We start from the raw sequence: 20974 nt of genomic DNA, 5'->3' as shown, positions 1-20974 counted from the left end.
TTGATACAGAAGGTACACTCCCTAGGACATATTAGAGTAGATAAGATGATCTACATATCCTCCCATTGCTGGTGGAATCCAAAGTTCAGGGCACAAAGTCAACAATCATTTGAGATATGCACAACACGCCAGAAAACAGATCTTGGAGCAGCAGAAAAGCTGCTACAATTAAATGACCCTGTCCCACCTGGCCCATTTTAACATCTACAACTGGATTATATTGCCAAAGTTTCAAGGATACTCGGACATATTGGTAATAGTGGACAAGATTTCAAGATGGTGGAAGCTATTCCAGAAAGGAAAGCCGCAGCCACACACCGGAAAATTCTCTGATCAATGACTCCATTCCTCAATAGGGACTGTAATGTCACATTGTCTCTGACCAAAGAACACATTTCACTGGAAGTGTTTTATTAGGAATTATGCTGACTGATGAACATTGAATGGCCTTTTGACTGCCCACATTATTCAGAGTCATCAGGAGAAGTCAAATGAATGAATAGGATCAAATAACGACTGACAATCATGAAGAAAGTGTACCATGGCTTTCAGCTCTTCCTATGGTCCTCTGGAGCATCAGAGAAACCCCCAAACAAGAAAACTAAATTTAGTCCATTCAAGGTAGTAACAGGGTGATCATATCACTGCAAGGAGCTCTGATCTCGGAGAGGCGATGTACGTATTTTGGCAGACAGTTTAGTTAACTAATGTATGAAATTAACCCAATCTGTACAGTCTGCTTGTCTGCTTGGTATCTGCCACTTGGAGCAATCCAACAGGAGGATACACCCCGATTCCTGGTGAGTGCGTCCCGATTTCACACACAAACACACACAAACACACACACACACACACACACACACACACACACACACACACACCCCACCCAACCCCCCCCCTCAGCCCCATGGGAAGGTCCTTATCAAATGCTGTTGATTAGTAACTCAGCAGGGTGAAAATGCAAGTAATAGTGGATACACTCTAGTTACTGCAAGCAAACTAAAGTGGTAGTCAAAGAGGACAACAAGCACTGAGGTTAATGTACTAGTAACCTCTGACTCAGTGTCTACACCATTGGGCTACAGTGAGCAAATCACTAAACAGCCAGAAGACATTGAATGGAGTTGATAAATGCTGAATATTATGATGTTTATTCCAATATTACTTGCTGTTGTTATATCTCTACTAATTTTTGCTACTCACAATGTTGCAATTGAGCTGAGTCATAATCTGTGCTTGCGGGTATCACCTGAATTTGCTGATGCTGTTAATGCCTCTAGCTCTTCGGCATGTCAATATATACCATACACTTCAAAAGAAGTATAAAAGAGAACAAAAATGGTGCCGCAGCTTTAGAAAGAATAGCAATGAGACCATTGTTGCCTTGGAGAAAGCAGTCACAGAAATAGTTGCCATGTATCCGATGATTCTTCAAAATCATATGGCATTAGATCTTTCCTTAAGAGGAAAACATGCAGTTATAGGCAAGGAGTGTTATACTTACATACCTGACGAATCTGAAGACATAACTGTGTTGGCTGATCATATTGGTAAAGAAACAGCTAAAATACATCAATCTGATGGATAGTATTTCTTTGACTGGGTTCAATTAAGTCCTGGAAGCTGGGGTTCCTCAATATTATGAGTCATAATATCTGTCCTGATAACCCTTACCAAAATTTACATCTTTTTTGCTTGTATAAAGGGCAATAATAGAGCAGCTCAAACTCACTCAAGTGTACCTATTTACAAAGACAATCTACCTAACAATGGCATAATCTGATGCCCTTTGAAATTTCTGTAACTCAAGTACATTTGATTATTTTGTACTTATTGTAAGTACCACAAGTTTTCTACCTCAGCAAGTTTTGCTGCATGTCAACATTGACTGTCTCATTTGTTGCATTGGAAATAGAACTGATTATCATCAAAGAAATCCCACTTCAGACTATCATGAAAGGAAGGGAATTGATGAAGCAACCAAAGATGAGACTTATTGTTGATAGGAATTCCTGAATTATTGGACTGGCCCTGGGCTGATAGACCTCCAACAATCACAAACATCTACTTCTTTGCAAGTTAGGAGTACAAACATTAAAATGTCTTACCCTCAATGCCCAGTGACCCCAGTTTTCCAAAGGGCTCCTAATGTCGCGCTTAACTCAAGACAATCACTTCTGGAATTCACTCATTGGTTCATATGTGGACAAAAGCTGTGATCATATCTGCATCAAGAGGTCCAGCCAAAAACCAAACTATTCACTTGTAAACAAATGTTTCTTGACCCCTTCCATCACTTTACTCATGATTGAGAGTAGACCAAATGAGCAGTAACTGGTCAGATTGGATCTCTTATGCTTATTGTGAATAGGACACCTGGGTCAATTTCCCATTTTGGTGGATGGATGTCAATTTTCTACCTGCACTAGAACAACTTGGTTAACGGTGTAGCCAGTTCTAGAATTCAAGTTTTCAGTAGTATAGCCAGGATATTTTCATCATCCTTACTCTTTCTAGTGCTCTTTCTAGAGTTCTTTCTTGATATCACAGGGAGTTAATAATATTGATTCAGGCTTCCAGAGAGAAATAATCCATCTACACAACACTTCCAGATGAATATGGTTGTGAACGTTTCAGACTTCAGCATTAAACTGAGGCACTGATTGAATGGATAGCCAGCATCTTTTCCCCCCAGAATGGAAATGGCTAATCCGAAAAGGGCACAATTTTAAGATGATTGGAGGAAAGTATGAGGGGAATTGTCTTAGTTCATGCTTTCCCCCCCCACAAAGGGTGGCAAGACACTGCCAGAGCTGATGCTAGAGGCGGATACATGAGATACATCCAATACTTTTAAATAGGCACACGAATGAAAGAAAAATGGAAGGCTATAGAGAAAGGAAGAGTCAGATTGATCATGAGTAGGTTAAAAGATCAGTACAACATTGTGGGCCAAAGGGCCTGTACTGTGCTGTATTATTCTATGTTCTAACCAGAGCCACATCATCATTGAAGATGCTAACTCCCCTTAGCAGTTTAATTACGCAACACCATTCACAACTTGATGTAGCAGAACTGCAGAGCTTCAAACTGATCCGTTGGTTGTGGAATCATCATGATCTGTCTACTTCATGATGGTCTCACACACATAGATCTGCGGTGCAACTTCACCATGTTAGTGTCTCATCTTCAGATTTTCCTGGTTACTGAAGACCCTTAGCATTTCATAGGAGCTCAATTTTTCATTGTTGAATCAACCCAGTGAGCATGATTATAATGCCACATCCAGTGATGGTGGGAGCCCTAGGATAAAGTTGAGACTATCTCCACAAGGATTTGGAAATGCTCATTTCTACCAATGCTGACAAGGAAAGATGCCCTCAGCACCAGATTGATTGAGCAGAATAAAGTCATGTAGATTATCCTTCATTTATTCAGACACTTTCTGCCATAGGTTGATGATATCTCCAAACAGAGGGTTTTAAACCCTCCCCAAGAGTATATCCTGTGTTTCTGAAAGCTTTCCAATGCTTCTTCCATGTGTTGTTCAGCATGGAAGAGCACTGTGGAGGTTTGGATACTATGTTTGATCTTTTGCCTTGAGCCTAAATGGAGTCCAAAGCCAAGGCTGAGAAACCCTGTCTATACACCAGTGTGCCACAACTTCTGATGGATACAAGCAGACATTGGGACAGGATGCACCCATGGTTTCAGATGGAGGAGGCTAATACATTTTCTCCAAGATACAATTTATGAGGTACAACTACGTCAGGCTGTAACTTGGCTAGACTGTTGGACATCTCTTTCAATTTCGACAGCGCCCAAATTTGGTGCTTAGGTCAACAGCAGTAGGCATTCCAACCCCTGAATCTAACTTCCCCATCCGTGGTGAAATTTGAACTTGTTTCTTTGGAAGGTTCATCCAGGCCTCTGAATTTCTAATGTAGGAACTTAATAACCTATGTTATGATCACCTCGTCTACTCTCCATTAGATACTTCCTCATCAACTGCGAGTCTTCCTGACTCATTGTTTCTTTCATTTTCAATTCTTATGCAACATGCAAAGCATGATAATGATGAGACAGACTTTGAAATCCACTGTTTTAACAGTCCAATACTGAGCTCAATCTAAGGAAGCAAGACACATCAATGGTTCAAGTCTTCTATACACACGTAGAATTCTGATTTAATGGAGTAATTGAATCCAACAGGTGAAAGTGGTAATATAACTGAACCAAAAGAAAGCAGAATTAGAACAACATTGACTTGCATTTGCAGATCACTCTCAGAACAGAAAAACATACCCAGGTGTTTTACAGAGTGAAAAAACATGCCATTTCTATAACTTTTTTACTCATCCTTTAACAAATTAGTTCAAGGTTCTAGAAACCAAAACATCAGTACTAAAGCTATGCAAGACACATCAAAGTTGCCAGTGAATGCAGCAGGCCAGGCAGCATCTCTAGGAAGAGGTACAGTTGACGTTTCGGCCTGAGACCCTTCGTCAGGACTCGGCCCGAAACGTCGACTGTACCTCTTCCTAGAGATGCTGCCTGGCCTGCTGTGTTCACCAGCAACTTTGATGTGTGTTGCTTGAATTTCCAGCATCTGCAGAATTCCTCATGTTTGCAGTACTAAAGCTATGTTGTTTTCTGGTTCAACAACCTTTTTCACTATCCTGTGTTCTGTGTTGTTTCTTGATATCACAGACTAAATAAAATCGGTGTCCTCCATCCACAAAAGCCAACAGCTTAGCACTCTCAGAATAGAGAAACATCCCAAAATGTTTCACAATTATAAATTACATACCAACTCCATTGAATGTCAATTCTATTTCACAGAACTACTTTTTTTTTTGTTCCTTACAGTCCATGATTGGGATTGAATACATAGTGTAGACACATGATTTTGAAAGCCACCTTTGTTAAGTCAGCATGTATCTATTGTTGCCGTAAATTATGTGAAATAAACTGCTCTTGAACTAACCATAATACATTTATACATCAGACAACCACTTAGTACGTGGCAAATAAACCATGAATGACTAGTTTCTTAACTTGCACACAGGAAGGACATTGAAAAATTGGCTGAGTGGTGTCATCGCAACAACTTCTTGTGTTACTGTTTCAGGGGATCTGCCCTGGGCCCAGCAGGCAAGTGCAATTGTGAAGAAAGCTCGACATGCTTCCTCTTCCTTCGGAGTCAGTAGAGATTCAGCATGACATCTAAAACTTTGACAAACTTCTACAGATGTGTAGTGGAGGATGTATTGCCTGGCTGCATCATAGCCTGATATGGAAACCCCAATGCCTTTTAATGGAAAATCCTACAATCATCAGGGATGAAACCCTTCCGACCTTTGAGCACGTTGGCAGTACATGAAATACTGTCAGAGGAAAGCAGCATTCAGAGATCCTCAGCACCCAGGCCATGCTCTCTTCTAACCGTTGCCAGCATGTAGAAGATACAAGAGCCTCAGAACTCGCACCACCAGATTCAAGAACAGTCACTACCCCTCAACCATCACGTTCTTGAATAAAAGGGGATAACTACACTCACACTGAGATGCTCCCACAACCAGTTATTTCACTTTAAGGACTTTATCTTGTAATCTCATGCTCTTGTTATTGATTTATATTTGCAATTGCACAGTTTGTTGTTTCCTGCACTCTAGCTGATCTTTCATTCTTCCTGTTATAGTCATTACTTTAGCTATTTGCTGAGTATGCCCACAGGAAAAGGAATCTTAGGGCTGTATATGGTGCCATATATGTACTTCGATGATAAAATTTATTTTGAACTTTGAATGTACATGGAGACAAGCATGTTTAATATTATGACAGAACAAATGACCAGGAGGCATTCTGGGAATTAGCCAGATACGTAGGGAATTTAGCAGGCCACATCAAGACAGAGGAGGCAAAGGGCTTTGTAATCTTTTAAAATAGAAATCCAATCACACTTTGAGAGATCCTTTAAAATTCAAAGTTATGACACACGGATAAGATCAGGATAAGGGAAAATAAAAAATACAGGTGAAATAGAGAGACAGGGAACACACCAGCTGGAGCAGAGCAACAGAGTTATTTGGGCTGCTATACATTTTGGAAGTTACTTGGCACTTTTGAAACATAGAGAGCAAGAGCAGTCCCTGTCAGAAACTTATACACAAGGCAATGGGAGGTCCCGGAATAGCTAAGTGGCCTCACCAGCAGTGGTCATGCACTGTACATATCTGCTAGGCTGTCAGTTACCTGCCATGTAATATCACTGTCTCTAAGAAGGTATAAAACTCACTGCACTTTGGTTCTTGAAGAGACCCGTCCAATTGATCTCTCCTTCACATGTGCCTGTACTCTCCCAGCTTTGTCCTTCATGCAATCTGAAATCTCAGTCTACTACATGATGAGCTCAAGGTCCCTACAGTGCAGATTAGATACCCATCTATACTTTTGTGGACTGTATTTATTCTGTGGATAGTGGTTCTAGCTATGCAGGAGGGACTGTTCCACACAAGCTAAAAGACAGGCATAGCGTGTACACACTGAGTGCCTACAGCCGCATCCTTAGTCTGAAGTGTTATGTACCCCTGGGGTTCTTTTTGCTGTGGACTGTCATTTTAAAGCACAAGAAAGAACTGAGACTAACTTTTGGATTTCTGCTGAGAGAGGGAGGGGCAGAGTCTGTCTTTCAGCTTGTGTTTACACTTTTACAAGGACACTGACTACTGCTGTCAGCTTTTGGGTTGCCATGGAAAGAGAGAGAGGTGGAGTTATTTGATGGACAATCGATGTTATGGTTTCTCTGCAGCATGTTTACACTTCTGCAAGGACACTGGCAGCTTCCAAGTTCTTACAGAGAGAGAAGGGAGGAGCTGCTTGATGGACAGCTGGTATTCAACATGGTGAGATAAATAGAGGGTCAGCTGCTAGACCTACAGACACATGGTTTTGGACACTGAATGAGCTTTGTTGTGCCCACAGAAAAGGTGGGTTTTGTAGAATCGATCAGGCGGATCGATCAGTGGCTCTCGCAGTGTGAAAAGAGTGTGTCCAACCCTCGCCTGGGTTGATAATTCCACCACAGAAAAACAGTCCCCTTTGTTGTGGTCACAGTCGGTGACTTCTGAAGGATTTCGGAGGACAACAGGAAGATCAAAGGCGTCAGCTCACCTGAAGACTCAAATCTCTCCTTCTCTCTCTCTCCATCACTACTCAACTAAATACCACGAACTGAACTGAATTTTACTCATCATCGTAAGACTATCTATTACCCCTAGACATGAAGAAGCTTGGTTTTCATATATTTCCACACACATAAATAAAAAAAATCATTGCTAACCTGTTTGATGTATCTGCATTTATATAACTGTATTGCATAGTTGCTAATAAATACCATTAGTTAATAGCAATACTGGACTCCAAAGTGTTTTCCATTTCTGATGGTTCTTTAACCCGTCACGGGGTACGTGACAGAAGAAAGCAAGAGAAATTGAAAGAGAGGTTGCCGAGAACAAGTTCTGCCAAGTGGATTGGAATGTTGGAGAAGGAAACTGGTCTGGGGTCAGAGAGCTCTATGGGGAGGGGTGGAATTATATTGGGACTAAATGTTTATGGTAAACATGAGCCAGCTGGGAACAGGAAACTGGAAGTTATTAATATAGTGAAGGGAATGAGCAGTCTCCTGGATGTAAGTGAGAAGCAACAAGGAGGGAATGCCATTAAGAAGAAATGAGTTCAATGAGGCAAGAGCAATCAGAAACAATGGGTGTACCAAACAAACCTGATTACGAGCCGGACGACAACTGAAAATAATCAATAGGAGAAAGGAGGCCAAAGAAAATGAGGCATAACATCCATTACTCCAAATCTTGCTGACTAGCTGCCCCTGTGCCAGCAGAAGATTGTGCCACCCTGCTGGACTTGGGCCTGGATGACTTGGACATGGAGAGGGTGTCTCCATGAGTAGGAGAGTCTAGGATCCAAGAGCACAGCCTCGGAATAAAAGGCTGTCTCTTTAAAACTATGATGAGGAGGAACTTCTTCAACAGCTGGTGAACCTGTGGAATTCATTTCCGTGTAGGGCTGCACAGATCAAGTCACTGGGTGTATTTAAGGCAGAGAGTGATAGGTTCTGGATTGGTAAAGGGGTTAAGGCTGAAGAATAGGGTTGAAAAACAAACAGATTGAGTGTCAGAGCAGACTCATGGGTGAAATGGCCTAATTCTGCTTCTACAGTACAACGTATGCTCCCATGGACTCCACAATAAGCCTGCCAGGCCATCACAAGATCTGCCAAAAGCAGTCAGCATAGAAGGTGCCATGTCTTACTTATTTCCATGGGAATATCCAGGTGATTCCCAACATGGGGCTGAGGCTCTGAACCAATGAGAAAAGATGACTACGCATTTAGGAAATGGGAACAAGTTTACTCCAGTTGGGAAAATTTTAAAACTCGAAGCACGCGAAGGGGAAGGAATAATAAACAAGGTGCCAATCAAACATTCCTGGTACACTTTCCTTAAAGAGCAAGCGATTCCAGCAGTTTCAGTCTCAGGATATGACTGATGTGATCTCTGCTCCTTTGGCAGAGATATTAGAAGAAAATGCATGGGACGTTTTTTTTTACTCTTTAATGCATACCATTGCATGAGATTAAATCCTGGGAAAAAATGGAGACATGGACATTTTGATAAGCAATTTACAATGACATTTATGGTTATTTCAAGTAGATTCAACTTTAAGATTTGTTTTCTCTTTACGAGATACAAAGCTAACCACAAGCCTATTTTATAGCTTCTTTCCTCGCTTTTTTTTTTAAAAAAACTGTTAGCAGAGATTACCAAACTTATGAAAACAGAAAAGGCTGTAAATATGGGGTTCCCAAACAGGGGTGCATGGACCCCTTGCTTAATGGTATTGGTCCATGGCATAAAAAAGATCAGGAAGCCCTGCTGTAAATGCTCAACATATCAGGCAGCACATGCAGAGAAAGGAAGAGTTCGCATTTCAGCTTAATGACTGTTCATCAGAATTGGAAAAAGTCAGAAACATAGCAAGGTTGGAGGTACTGTGGAAAGGAAGGGAGGATAATAAGGTCTGTGATCGGGTAGCAATCCTGTGACACAACTAGTGGTGCTGGCTGAAGGAGGGTAGAAATAGGGACATTCTGAAATACCACAAGAGGACAGAGAAAAAAAAGTGAACGGTGGAAAAGTGAGATTATAGAACAGGAATGGCTGATCACCTGAAGTTACTGAATTCCCTGTTGATTGCTGAGGATAAAGGATTTCTGTTCCTTGGATTTAGGCTAAAGCTCATTGGAATGGTGTAACAGACCAAGGCAAAGAGTCTAGAGTGGGAAAGGGATAGGGAACTAAAGTGCAGGGCAACTGGAAACTCAGACTCATCCTTCCAAGTTGAATGGGGGTATAGCACTGACCTGGAGGAAATGAGTAAGGTTAAGGGGTTGTTCTACGTGAGAACACTTTCTGCCAAAGTGATGGTGGAATGGGAACAGTTGGACCTTTGTTGCAGAAGGAAATGGAGGGCCCTCAGACATCATCATATAGACTGAAGAGGTAGAGGGATTGGCTATCCATGGGGAAAATGAACCAGCTGGAACCAGAAAAACATATATAAAGAAGTGATGGACAGCATCAGAAGCATTGTTGATCTATAGTCAGGTTGAAGAGGTTAAGAATAATAACAGTGGTAGAAATTATTCCTGGCATAAAAGGTGGTGCTACCTGGAAAGCCTAATTGTGGCTTACAGGAGTAGGTAGGAAAGGAATGAGTATGGGTTGGGGGACCATGTGATTGGAGGCGGCAGAAGGAATATCCCCAGTAGAAATTGGTTCAGCAAGTGCATGGAAGATAATCATGGGGATATGTTCTGTAGAGAAGAGTGCGCAGGTGTCAGAGTGATGGCATTCAGTGTCTACAATATAGAGGTTAGCTTTGCAAATGCCAATAGCATCATCCCTGTCAGCCGAAATGATGACAATGTTGGGCTTAGGCCAACACGATTTGCATCACGGTCTCTCCTGATCAACAAACTATCATAGGCAAGCCCCTTTTGTTCTCTCCTTCCCTACATCTGCAACATTAAACTACATACGTTTCCCAGTTGTGATGAAGGATCATCGACCTAATACACTGCTGGTTCATTCTCACTGATACTGTCTGATCTTTTAACTTCTTTTTTTCCAGCATTTCCACCTGTAATTCAAATTTCTAGCATCTACAGTAATTTCCTTTTGAATTGTAGGAATATCTATTTTTCAATCAGATTACCCATTACTGCAGATTGATGTGCAGTGAAGTGTGACAAAACAGTACACATTATTAAGACATCTCTAACATGACAAGCACACGGACAGCATCACATGACAATCTTCATTGTTCAAAAAGCTGGTTCTCTTCAACAGTATTTGAGTCTGGAGTAAAGATAAGGACAATGTAGATCAATAATAACATTTTAAGTACAGAATAATAAAGATGATACAGTTAAATGTCTTCAAAGTCATATCAATATACTGTACAAAGGCCAGTAAGTGGAATAATTATAATAAATAACAGTTATAAGTGATTTTGCACCAGTACATGGAACACGAAAATTTGTATTTGGCTAGAAAAATATAATCCTTTTACCTAAGGCTTGTTTAAAACACAAACTATTTCAAAGTCATTAAGCTGGAAACAATTGATCATGAGGAACAATATATTAGTAGTGTACACAGCAACCAGTGTCACAAAGAATGTTTGATTACCTCTGACTTTGTAAATGTATCTACAACTTTAAGAATAACTTGATTACCAACCAAATATTTATTCAAATGGACATATGCGACACAAGACAATTTTTTAATTCATTGTTAATTGGACAAACTGTGAAACTTAGAAGGAAGAATCTGTTGTCCTTAGATTATTAGTATAAAACATGATTTGTTCTTATATGTTATTCGAATACATTGGTTAACAGTTTTATGCACTCTATCGTATGTTCCTAAGTATACCATTTCAGAAGTGTTTGAGAGATTTTTTTTGTCAAGTAGAGTCTGGATTTTACAGCTTCCATGACAGTGATGCTGTAAATATTCACTGTAAAAATGATAGCGTGTTCTGGAGCTTGTGCAGGCATAGTTAAATGTGCAAATGCAGAAACAAGCTGGCAATGGCATTTTGGTGAAGTCCTTGCAGACAGAAACCTTTTCAAAAGCACCAAACTAATAACCACATCGATATTTTGCAGATTGTTGTAAAACATTTTAAAATCTAAGGCCTCATTGAATGAGCTGTAACTGACTTTCTAAAATAGCATCTTAAGTGATGAATACTGGTAAATGATTTGAGTATTCAAAATCTAATTTTATACGCAAATCCATATCCCCCAGAATAATACTTTTAGGTTATTTTTAAATAACATTTTTTAATATTTCAACTTTGACCTTGATTTCAAGACTATGACCAAAACTCTATTTTGACTTCTATTAAAAGATTTTAAGGTTTATAAGCTAAAGTTCAGGAATTAGCATTTTCTTGTTTGGAATAAGATTTGTTGTTCAATTTGTCTTGCTAACATTGCTACTGCTAGATGCCAATGATCGAAGTTTGACACAAGAATGAAATTACCATTGGGAAATGTACTCCAGTAACTGCATGGTCTTTGTGACGAGTTTCCCTTGATGCCACTTTATTGCTAACTGAAATACAGTCCATTGTTTCCCCTTAAGTGTAATCATGCCTACTAGAGTTAAGTGTTGGTAGTTTAAAACAAGTGGAAACCAATGATAAATTCAGTTTACAAGAGGTGGGTAGAGAGCTAGAAAATTAATCCAACTTTGCTACATGAAATTTGGAAAACTAATCTAAAGATTACAGCTTTAACTATTTTCTACATAACATATCAATCACAGTCTGTTCAGAATTAGAAAATTAATAAGATTTCATATGTACTTTATTTGGTAATTTTAACAGATCTGTATACATGAAACATTTAAGAACATCTAAAAGAATCAGTCACAATGTGCCATGATTTGCTGCAGCACATTATTTACTTCTGTCTGTTATTAGGTTTTCCTTTCCATAATTGGATTCTTGATTTTTAGCAAGCAGAGCTGTTTGGTTGCAAGCTGGAAATGTCAAAACTAGATCTGGGCTCTGGGGTGCATGGGTAAACAGAGAGAGCTGCTAATCATCCCTTTAACCAATCAGATCGCAGTGGTGTGAAAACTATCAATGTGATTGGATAAGGACGGAGGACTGAGAAGAAAGAGGAAATTCGAAATGGTGAATTCAAATGCAAACCAGGCACATAATTAGATAAATAAAAGGAAGAAGAACTGGAATTAAGAAAAAGTGAAAAAGAACTGTCTGAATAGTGTTTGAACCAACACGGACCAACATCACGAGAGAAATTGGCTCCTGTGTCACAAATTTGTGCGGTTTCCAAGAATCTTCTCTATATTAACTACAAACTATTATTTTCCTCATCTTGTTTTCGAATTATTTCGGCACTGTCAGCGAGATTCGTCATTGGAAATTATAGCGTAATAACAGGTTAAATATTTAGTTGTACTTTATTAGCGAAAGCCGAACTGTCATAATTACTCATTTAAAATGATATTTAAAAACAATTAAGGGTCCATTGTAGATTGAAATATTTTTCTGAGGGAATTACAATCTATATATCAAATTTGTAATGTGCAGCAACAAAGGTTTCGGTTTTAGTTCTGGCTTATCATACCATTTAAAGATTACCCTCGCTTCGTTTAGAGGATGTAAACATATTCAGATTTATTTCACAGCAAGAACAGAGGCAGGGGTCGCATCAGATCATGGATTCTGTAGATTATGCTGGAGAAATATAGCACACTACATGTTAGCAGAGGCGCAAAGTGCCGAAAGGAACTACAATGAGGACTTCAGCGGACAGCTGCACACGTGACGGTAATCCTGAAGTTGTTACTGCTAAATTACGCTTCTTACTGATTAGTTTAAATTCGCACTTCAGTAGCGATTGCTGTAGAAACTGTTGGTGGGAGAGCCAACAACATACAGTTCACTGATAGCAGTTCAGGGTTTCTAAGCTTAACTCCAGACATCTCTCTTACTTTCATTCTCAGAGACAGCACGGACAGATCTTGCATATCTCTGCAACACATTCAGGAGCTACAACACTCCTGCTCCCTCAGTGATTCTGGCAAGCAGTTACAAATAAGTTTATTATGGAAGTTTCAGAAGTGCCAACGTCGGTCGCAGTTAGTTACTGTTGGCAAGATTACCCAAGGGATCATTAAAACTAGGTTGATTCTGTTCTCTGTCTCAAAGCGCCTGGCAAAATGCAACTAATCCATCGAGGTAACAGAGACCAAATATCTGTTGGAGTTAATCTGTTAATATGTTGGAGTTAGCATACGAATATAACATCAGTGAGATATTCACAAAAACACATAGTCCGGAACTACGGCTTAACAATTTTTCAAAATCTTTTCGAGTCTTTTTAAACTCTTACGTTTTAACGGGTAACCAATTTAGTCTTGGAAATTGGTGAAGAAAATGTTCTATTATATCTAATCCGTGCTGAAATTCGCACGTGTTCGGATACTTACGAGGAACTGTGTCCATACTGCGTGTAGTATCCCCGACGAGGATTTCTTTTCGTTTGAAGGTAATCTCCCCTGCCAGACGTTGGGTTTGCAAAGGTCGCTGAATTATTCGCAGCGAACCACGACGTCCTCTCGTCCATCTCCTCGGATTTTCAAAGCTGGTTATTCCTTGAAATTGAACCGCTTTCGCCAAGCAGTTATATCCCTGGCAGGCTGTGATTTGGTGCCGTCCTTAAATGACGCTCGGGTTGCGTCAGGTCTTGCACATTCTTGGGTGTGGGACACTTTGTTGTCCGAAACCACTCCCGGTATATTGGAGGTTGGTCTGGATTTGTGGACTGTGGGTAAGGACTGGTTACACAAGTGAACTGACAGGCAACGCGGAGACTATATCACAGCAAAATCTTCGTACGACGCTCAGTGGGAAAGATAATAGGAGACTGGACAGTGGACAAGTAGATTCGTCTAAAATCAGGGAATTATAAGTTAATTAACCGTTTCATTTGACTAAAACATCTGTTTCAATTGCTGCTTTCCGTCGAGACTAAATTAATATGACTGAAATGATACATTAAGGTAATTATATATTCATACATCCTAGCGGTCTTGTAATTAATATTAAATGCCTGATTAACATCATACGACAAATTATGATAGATCGCATAAAAGCATGTGAAAATATAACCTGTCTGAGTGATGTAAGGTTCTTGGCTTTTGCGTACTGCAAAATAAGTCTCATAGTTTTAACAGATCCCCAGCCCCGTCACTTGCCTACTGTTTGAGTGAGAGGATGTGGGTGTAGGAACATCAGAAATGCCAGTGGAGAAGACCATTTTCAGCAGAGTTCCCAATGATCTGACCTTTCCGGTCTCCACCATCACAATTTACAGTCTGCCAGTTTACTGATATCACTAAACACATCAAAATTACGAACAGTAGGACCAACGGGAAAATATTACACTGGCCACAGTTACATAAAGCATAAAGAAAGATGGTTTTGGTGGTTTGAAATAAATCATATGAGCCATGGGGTATCACTGCCCAGATCTCCCAATTATCTTCAGTTACATCATCAAGCGATTCCATCATGACATTATAACGGGCCTGTTCACTGACGGTTGCATGACTTTCTCAGATAATGAGGCAATCTACACCCCCACATAGCAAGAATTAGTATGCAAGAAGTTAAACATAGAGACAACAATAATTTATTAATTTAATAATTAGACTGAGGTTACCTATTTGGCAAAGTAATAATAACTAGAAAATTAGTTCAAAGTAAATCAAAGTTCAACATTCAAGGTAAATTTAACAGCAAACTATACTTAATGTCACCATCTACAAGCTTGAGGTTCATTTTCTGCAGGCATTACAGTAAATACAAAGAAACACGATAGAATCAATGAAAATCCACACACAGGACAAACAATAAATGTGCAAAAGATAACAAGCTCCAAATATAAAAAGGAAAAAAAAACAAACAAAATAATAATAAATAAGTAAGCAATAAATATAGAGAATATGAGATGAAGACTGCTTGAAAATGAGTCCATAGTTTGTGGAGACTGTTCACTGATGGGGCAAGTGAAGTTGAGTGAAGTTATCCCCTTTGGTTCAAGAGCCTGACAGCTGTGGGGTAATAACTGTTCCTGAACCTGGTAGTATGAGATCTGAGCTCTTGCACCTTCTTCCTGATGGCAGCAGTAAGAAGATGAAGATAGCATGGACTGGGTGGTAGGGATCTTTATTGATGGATGCTTCTTTCCTGCAACAGTGTTTCATGTATTTGTGCTCAATGGTGGTGGTGGTGGTGGGGGGGGGGGGGCTTTATCTAATGGACTGGGATGTATCCATTACATTTTGAGGGTTTTTTTTTCATTCAAGGATATTTTTTGTTTTCATGCCAGACTGTGATGCAACTAGATACTCTTCACCACACATCTATAGAAGTCTGTCAAACTTTTAGATGACATGCCAAATATTTGCAAACTTCTAATGAAGTAGAAATGCTGCCATTTCTTTGTAATGGCCTATTGTACTGGATGTAATTGAACTACTGACAATAACTCTAAAATAATGCATCAAGAAAAATATTGAATCAGAATCAGGTTTATTATCACCGGCATGTGACGTGAAATTTGTTAACCTCGCAGCAGCAGTTCAATGCAATACATAATCTAGCAGAGAGAAAAAAATAAATTAAAAATAATAATAAATAAACAAGTAAATCAATTACATATATTGAATAAATTTAAAAAATGAGCAAAAACAGAAAACCCATATATTTTTTAAAAAGTGAGGTAATGTCCAAAGATTCAATGTCCATTTAGTAATCGGATGGCAGAGGGGAAGAAGCTGTTCCTGAATTGCTGAGTGTGTGCCTTCAGGCTTCTGTATCTCCTAACCGATGGTAACAGTGAGAAACGGGCATGCTGTGGATGCTGGAGGTCCTTAATAATGGACACTGCCTTTCTGAGACACCGCTCCTTGAAGATGTCCTGGGTACATTGTAGGCTAGTACCCAAGATGGAGCTGACTAGATTTACAACCTTCTGCAGCTTCTTTCAGTCCTGTGCAGTAGCCCCTCCATACCAGACAATGATGCAGCCTGTGGGAATGCTCTCCACAGTACAACAATAGAAATTTTTGAGTGTATTTGTGGACATGCCAAACCTCTTCAAACTCCTAATAAATTATAGCCACTGTCTTGCCTTCTTTATAACTGCATGGATCTTGACTCCCCGGAACTTGAAGCTGCTCACTCTCTCCACTTCAGATCCCTCTGAGGATTGGTATGTGTTCCTTCATCTCATCCTTCCTGATAGGCTGAGAATTTGATAAATAGATATCATAATATATATTTAGCCCATGATCATTTGATCAGATATTGGCGGCATGGAAACTCTATACAAATATTAGCACTAACTGAACTGTAACACAGCTTAGAGCAGGAAGCAGGCTCAACAACTTTAGAGTGCTGCGGTGGCAAAGGAAGTGCGGTTAAGGGAATGGAAAGGAATGGTGTCATCATTCTAGGGAATGCCAAAAATCCCTCCGAACACAACCTCAAAGACAACGGAAGGAGCCTGCCCAAGAGGTGAATGTTCAGAGACAAGTGGTACAAAATGTTGAATAAATATAGCTTCAGAAACTATTTCCTATAAAGTTTCTGGCCAGCATTGCAGGTCCCACCTTCAGTCCTAAATTCATCACCCTTTTTTGATTTTGGCCCTCTGTTACACTTAAACCCATCCCACTGTCTGCAATGTTGTCCTGTCATCTGCCTTTCCCTCCTCAGTCTCACTCCACACTACATCTATTTGTATACTAACTGCCCCATTCTCGGCCCCATCACTCCAGTTCCTATCCTCCTGCCTAATAAGCTTAAACCCTCCTCAACAGCTGGTTAGTAACTACATATGCCGTAAGTGATCTGTAAAGACAAGTCCATTTTGTACGGTTCATGCCTTCTCTAGGAGAGATCGCAAATATCCAGAAATCAGGAACCATGCCCCCTGCTCTAATTCTTCAGCCATGTATTCATTTGCCGATTCATCCCATTCCTATATTCACTGGCATGTGACACGGACGGCAATCCAGAGATTACTACCTGGAAGTCATGATTTTCAGCTTTATGGCTAACTCCCTATATTCTTTCTTCAGGACCTCCTCTCTTTCCTTACCCATGTCATTGGTAGCAGAATGACTTCTGGCTGTTCACCCTCCCCCTTCAGAATGCTATGGACCTGGGCCAAGACTTCTCTGACCCTGGCATCTGGGGAGGCAACATACCATCTGGGAGTCTCTTTCACATTGACAAAATCTGCTTTCTGCTCCTCTAATTATGGAACACCGTATCACTACTGCACTCTTCTTCTTCTTCCCTTTCTTCCCCTTCTTCTTCCTCCCTTCTGGGCCACAGAGCCAGACTCAGTGCCAGAGACGTGGTTGCTGCAGCTTCCCCAGCAGGTCACCCCGACCCTCCCCAACAGTACCCAGAGCAGTATGCTTATTATTGAGGGGAATGGCCACGGGGTACTCTGCACTGGCTGCTTATTCCCTTTCCCTCTCCTGACAGTCACCAGGGACCAGTCTCTAGCAACTCACACTTCTCAACCCAAGTTGTAACCATGGACCCAGAGAAAGCATGCCCTTTCTCTGGGTCCATGGTTATGGCTTGGGTTGAAAGGACGTAACCCAGGAAGGAAATGACAGGGGTGTGGAACTGGCATTTCTCTAACTTGCAGTCCCATTGGTTTGAGTTACTGGAGCATGACAGCCACTGGCCGCCCACCATGATCGCAGATTTATGTCAGTTTGTCACAGCCTGCCCTCAAGGTGCCAGTCCGATTCCTCAAACCAACAGTCCTCTGAGCTTCTGAGGCCCCTACCGGTCCCTTGACACCCGTGGTCCCACATTGCCAAGGACTTCATCCTAGCTGCCAATTGTGTGTACTACCACCAGGCCAACCACCATCCGTGCCCAGCCAGTCTATTCCAGCCTGGGGACAGTGTCTGGCCATCCGCCCTGTTAGAGTGAGTTTTTGGGTAGATGATTCATTGACACTTAAATGATTCTGGCCACCAGTCTTCTGTTTGACAAAGTACTGTGGATTGAGTTCACAACAATGCATTTCCTAAAAGCTGTGAATATCGGGATACTAGCCAGACGCTGCGGATGGAAGTGTGAAGATTACAGGTAGTTTCGAAGACAGCCTTATCTATACTTTATAAATAGGAATTGTCCTATGTTAGCACGTAAAATACCAAATAAATGTATTGTGGATTAAACTTGCACTCCTAAAGGCTGTGAGTACCAAACCCAGAAATGTTGGCGTCGGGAGGAAAGGATGAAGTCAGAAGGTGTGATGCTTTGTATGTAGCTTCAAAAGAAAGTATTGTCTATGCATTGTCTATAACTTTGTAAATAGCAATTTGTGTTTAGCATATGAATATCGAGCCCACATTGGGCTAGCAGACCTTTCCACCGAAAGTGTCTCCGTCCGTATGATGCCTGCTTTACCTTGTTATGTCCAATAAAGAAGCTGCTTTGTATCTACCAGTGGCTCTGTCTCTCTGGTGATTTCACCCACGCGACAGCATTTGGTGTCAGGAGTGGGATACTTCGTGACCCGTCTTGTGGCCAGCGTTCCTAGCAGTCTAAATTGGTGAGTATTTTTCCAGAATAACACTCACACTTGGATCTGTTGGGTCGATGGTACACGGGTACACGAGGTATCACGAACGCGGAGAGCTGAACTGGTAGATGTAAAAGTAGTGCGTGCGTGTGCACGTGTGTTTATGTCAGTGAGGAAACTTTGCATGCTAACTTGGTTAACTTGGTGAGATGGAGCCACCAGTTGCGAAAGGTGATAACCGACAGTACAGTTCGGGACGCCGGAATAGGGGCGTGTATACTCCTTCGGGGAGTTGCATTTTAGTGTACGCGTTTGCAAGTATGATGCAAGGGAATACAGTAGGCATCATGAGTTCGGGTACAGTACTCAAAAGTGGCAGATTGTGGAATACATACTCTGCGGTTTTAAGTATGTACTGTTTAACTGCTACCCGTCTTTGATATTTTGCGTAGTGTGGGGAATTCTCAGGGAGAGGTTTTACCCAGAGAGATCTACCAGAATGGCACCTATTGAAGTCAGGCAACGTCAGGTTGAGAACCCTGATGATCCGAGCCAGCCCTTGACCTTGATTACGACTACAGTATTCATAAGCCCTTCACCCCCGGGGAGAAACAGAGCATCTTGTCTGAGTTGCCCTCACTTAAAGTCGCATGTGTGAATTCAGAATTATGGCACAAGCTCGAGGAAATGGTTGAAATTCACCAGATGCACCCTAAAGATATACACGCATTGGTAAAAGTGAAGTTCCCGAGGAATATGTGGGACAGGATGGCCCAGGGGGTGGGGGATGGTACATGAGCAACTACTGAGAGCGCCAGCAATGAGGAAAGATATCGCTCTTTTAAAGGGGAAGTGAGGCAGCCACTGGGGGGAGGGGAGAGTAGCTGGAGAACGATAATAGCAGTGACCCAGAGGGCTGACGAGACAGCCATGCATGTAAATACCGAGTATACGAGAGTATTCCGGGTTGGATAACCCAGGGAGGGATGACCAAGTCTTCCTGAAAATGCTAAAGGAAGGCCTGAGCTCAGCCCACCAGGAAGTTTTAGATTTAGGCATAACGGTGGAGCCCAACTACTCTGAGATAGTTTCATGGGCCAGTGAGATAGACCAAAGAAAAGGCAAGAGAAATTGTAAAGTGGGTCTAGTGGATGCAGCCACTGTGATGTCCCGGAGAGTTTGTTTTGCTTGCCGGCAGCCAGGGCACCTAGCAAAGGACTGCCGTACCAGGTATAAGACAGTGAAGGAGTTGATATGCTACAGCTGTGGCCTATCGGGACATGACTGGAAACAGTGTCCAAAAGGGAAGGGAAAAACCCAGGCGAAGGTCACGGCAGACACCCAGTCACTCACCCCATCAGCAACCAGTCTGACTGTTGATCAGATCAAAGAGACATAACAGCGCCTCTTAGGGCAGAAAAAGATGTGGCAGCGGGCTCCACTGCCAGCGCTGGTGACCCGCGGATGTACACAACGGCATTGTTAGGGGGACGGCAATGCAATATGTTAGTGGACACAGGGGCATCAGTATCGATAACAGACTTACCCTTACCAACATCCGGACAGGCCAGTTATATCAGCGGTGTAGGAGGGAAAACAGTAAAAGCAGAAAGAAGCCAGCAGCAAATACTAGAAATCGGGGGAGTGCAGCTTCCAGTGTATTTCTGGGTATGTCCAAATAATGAGGGCACAATCCTTGGAATAGACATAATTCGGGAAAGGGAGAAATACTATAGACGAGTCAGGGGCAGCGAACGCATACAACCAACAGAATACACAACCTGCCTAGTATAGTCGCAGCTGCCCCGATCACCAGAGACTGCAGCCCGGATGGGGTCTGTGGGTTACCTTGTCAGCAGTTCCCAGCAGTGTCGGCTACACACAAGCAAGCTTGTAGTCGAGTAAAGGTAAACCCAGTTAAAATAGAGGAGGGTCTGTATAAACCCCCTAAGCAGGACCCTGTACAAACTGACACACTGTCCATTATTCCGGGTATAGCGATACACCAGGGGATACTCAGAGAGACTGTGGTCACTCCAGAACATAAAGTTGTCCCAGTTCCTCCGAGAGCAGACATTACAGCGAATAAAGCAGCAGGGGGTCAAGAGGCAATTGAAATTGCAGGAGGAAATGACAGATGCCAACTTAGTAAAATTATATGAAGAGGTAGAGGCAGAAGAGAAGGGAAAATGGAGGAGAAAAGGAGCAAAGGAGGGACCAGATGGG

The 20974-nt window shown here is 41.5% G+C and overlaps 1 protein-coding gene across 1 annotated transcript in view; it reads right to left on the bottom strand.

The window, feature by feature from the left end:
* The window catches only part of LOC134348997 (short transient receptor potential channel 6-like), a 120569-nt gene extending 106818 nt beyond the window's left edge, over window positions 1-13751 (bottom strand). The window contains exon 1 of the mRNA XM_063052830.1: window positions 13614-13751. Coding sequence (XP_062908900.1) covers window positions 13614-13750 — 137 coding nt within the window. The 5' untranslated portion in view covers window position 13751. The remainder of the gene's footprint in view (window positions 1-13613) is intronic.
* Window positions 13752-20974: the final 7223 nt, after the last annotated feature.

This window comes from Mobula hypostoma, chromosome 7 (assembly GCF_963921235.1).
Source record: "Mobula hypostoma chromosome 7, sMobHyp1.1, whole genome shotgun sequence".
Lineage (NCBI taxonomy): Eukaryota > Metazoa > Chordata > Chondrichthyes > Myliobatiformes > Myliobatidae > Mobula > Mobula hypostoma.
This window is presented reverse-complemented; position numbering and strand designations above follow the sequence as displayed.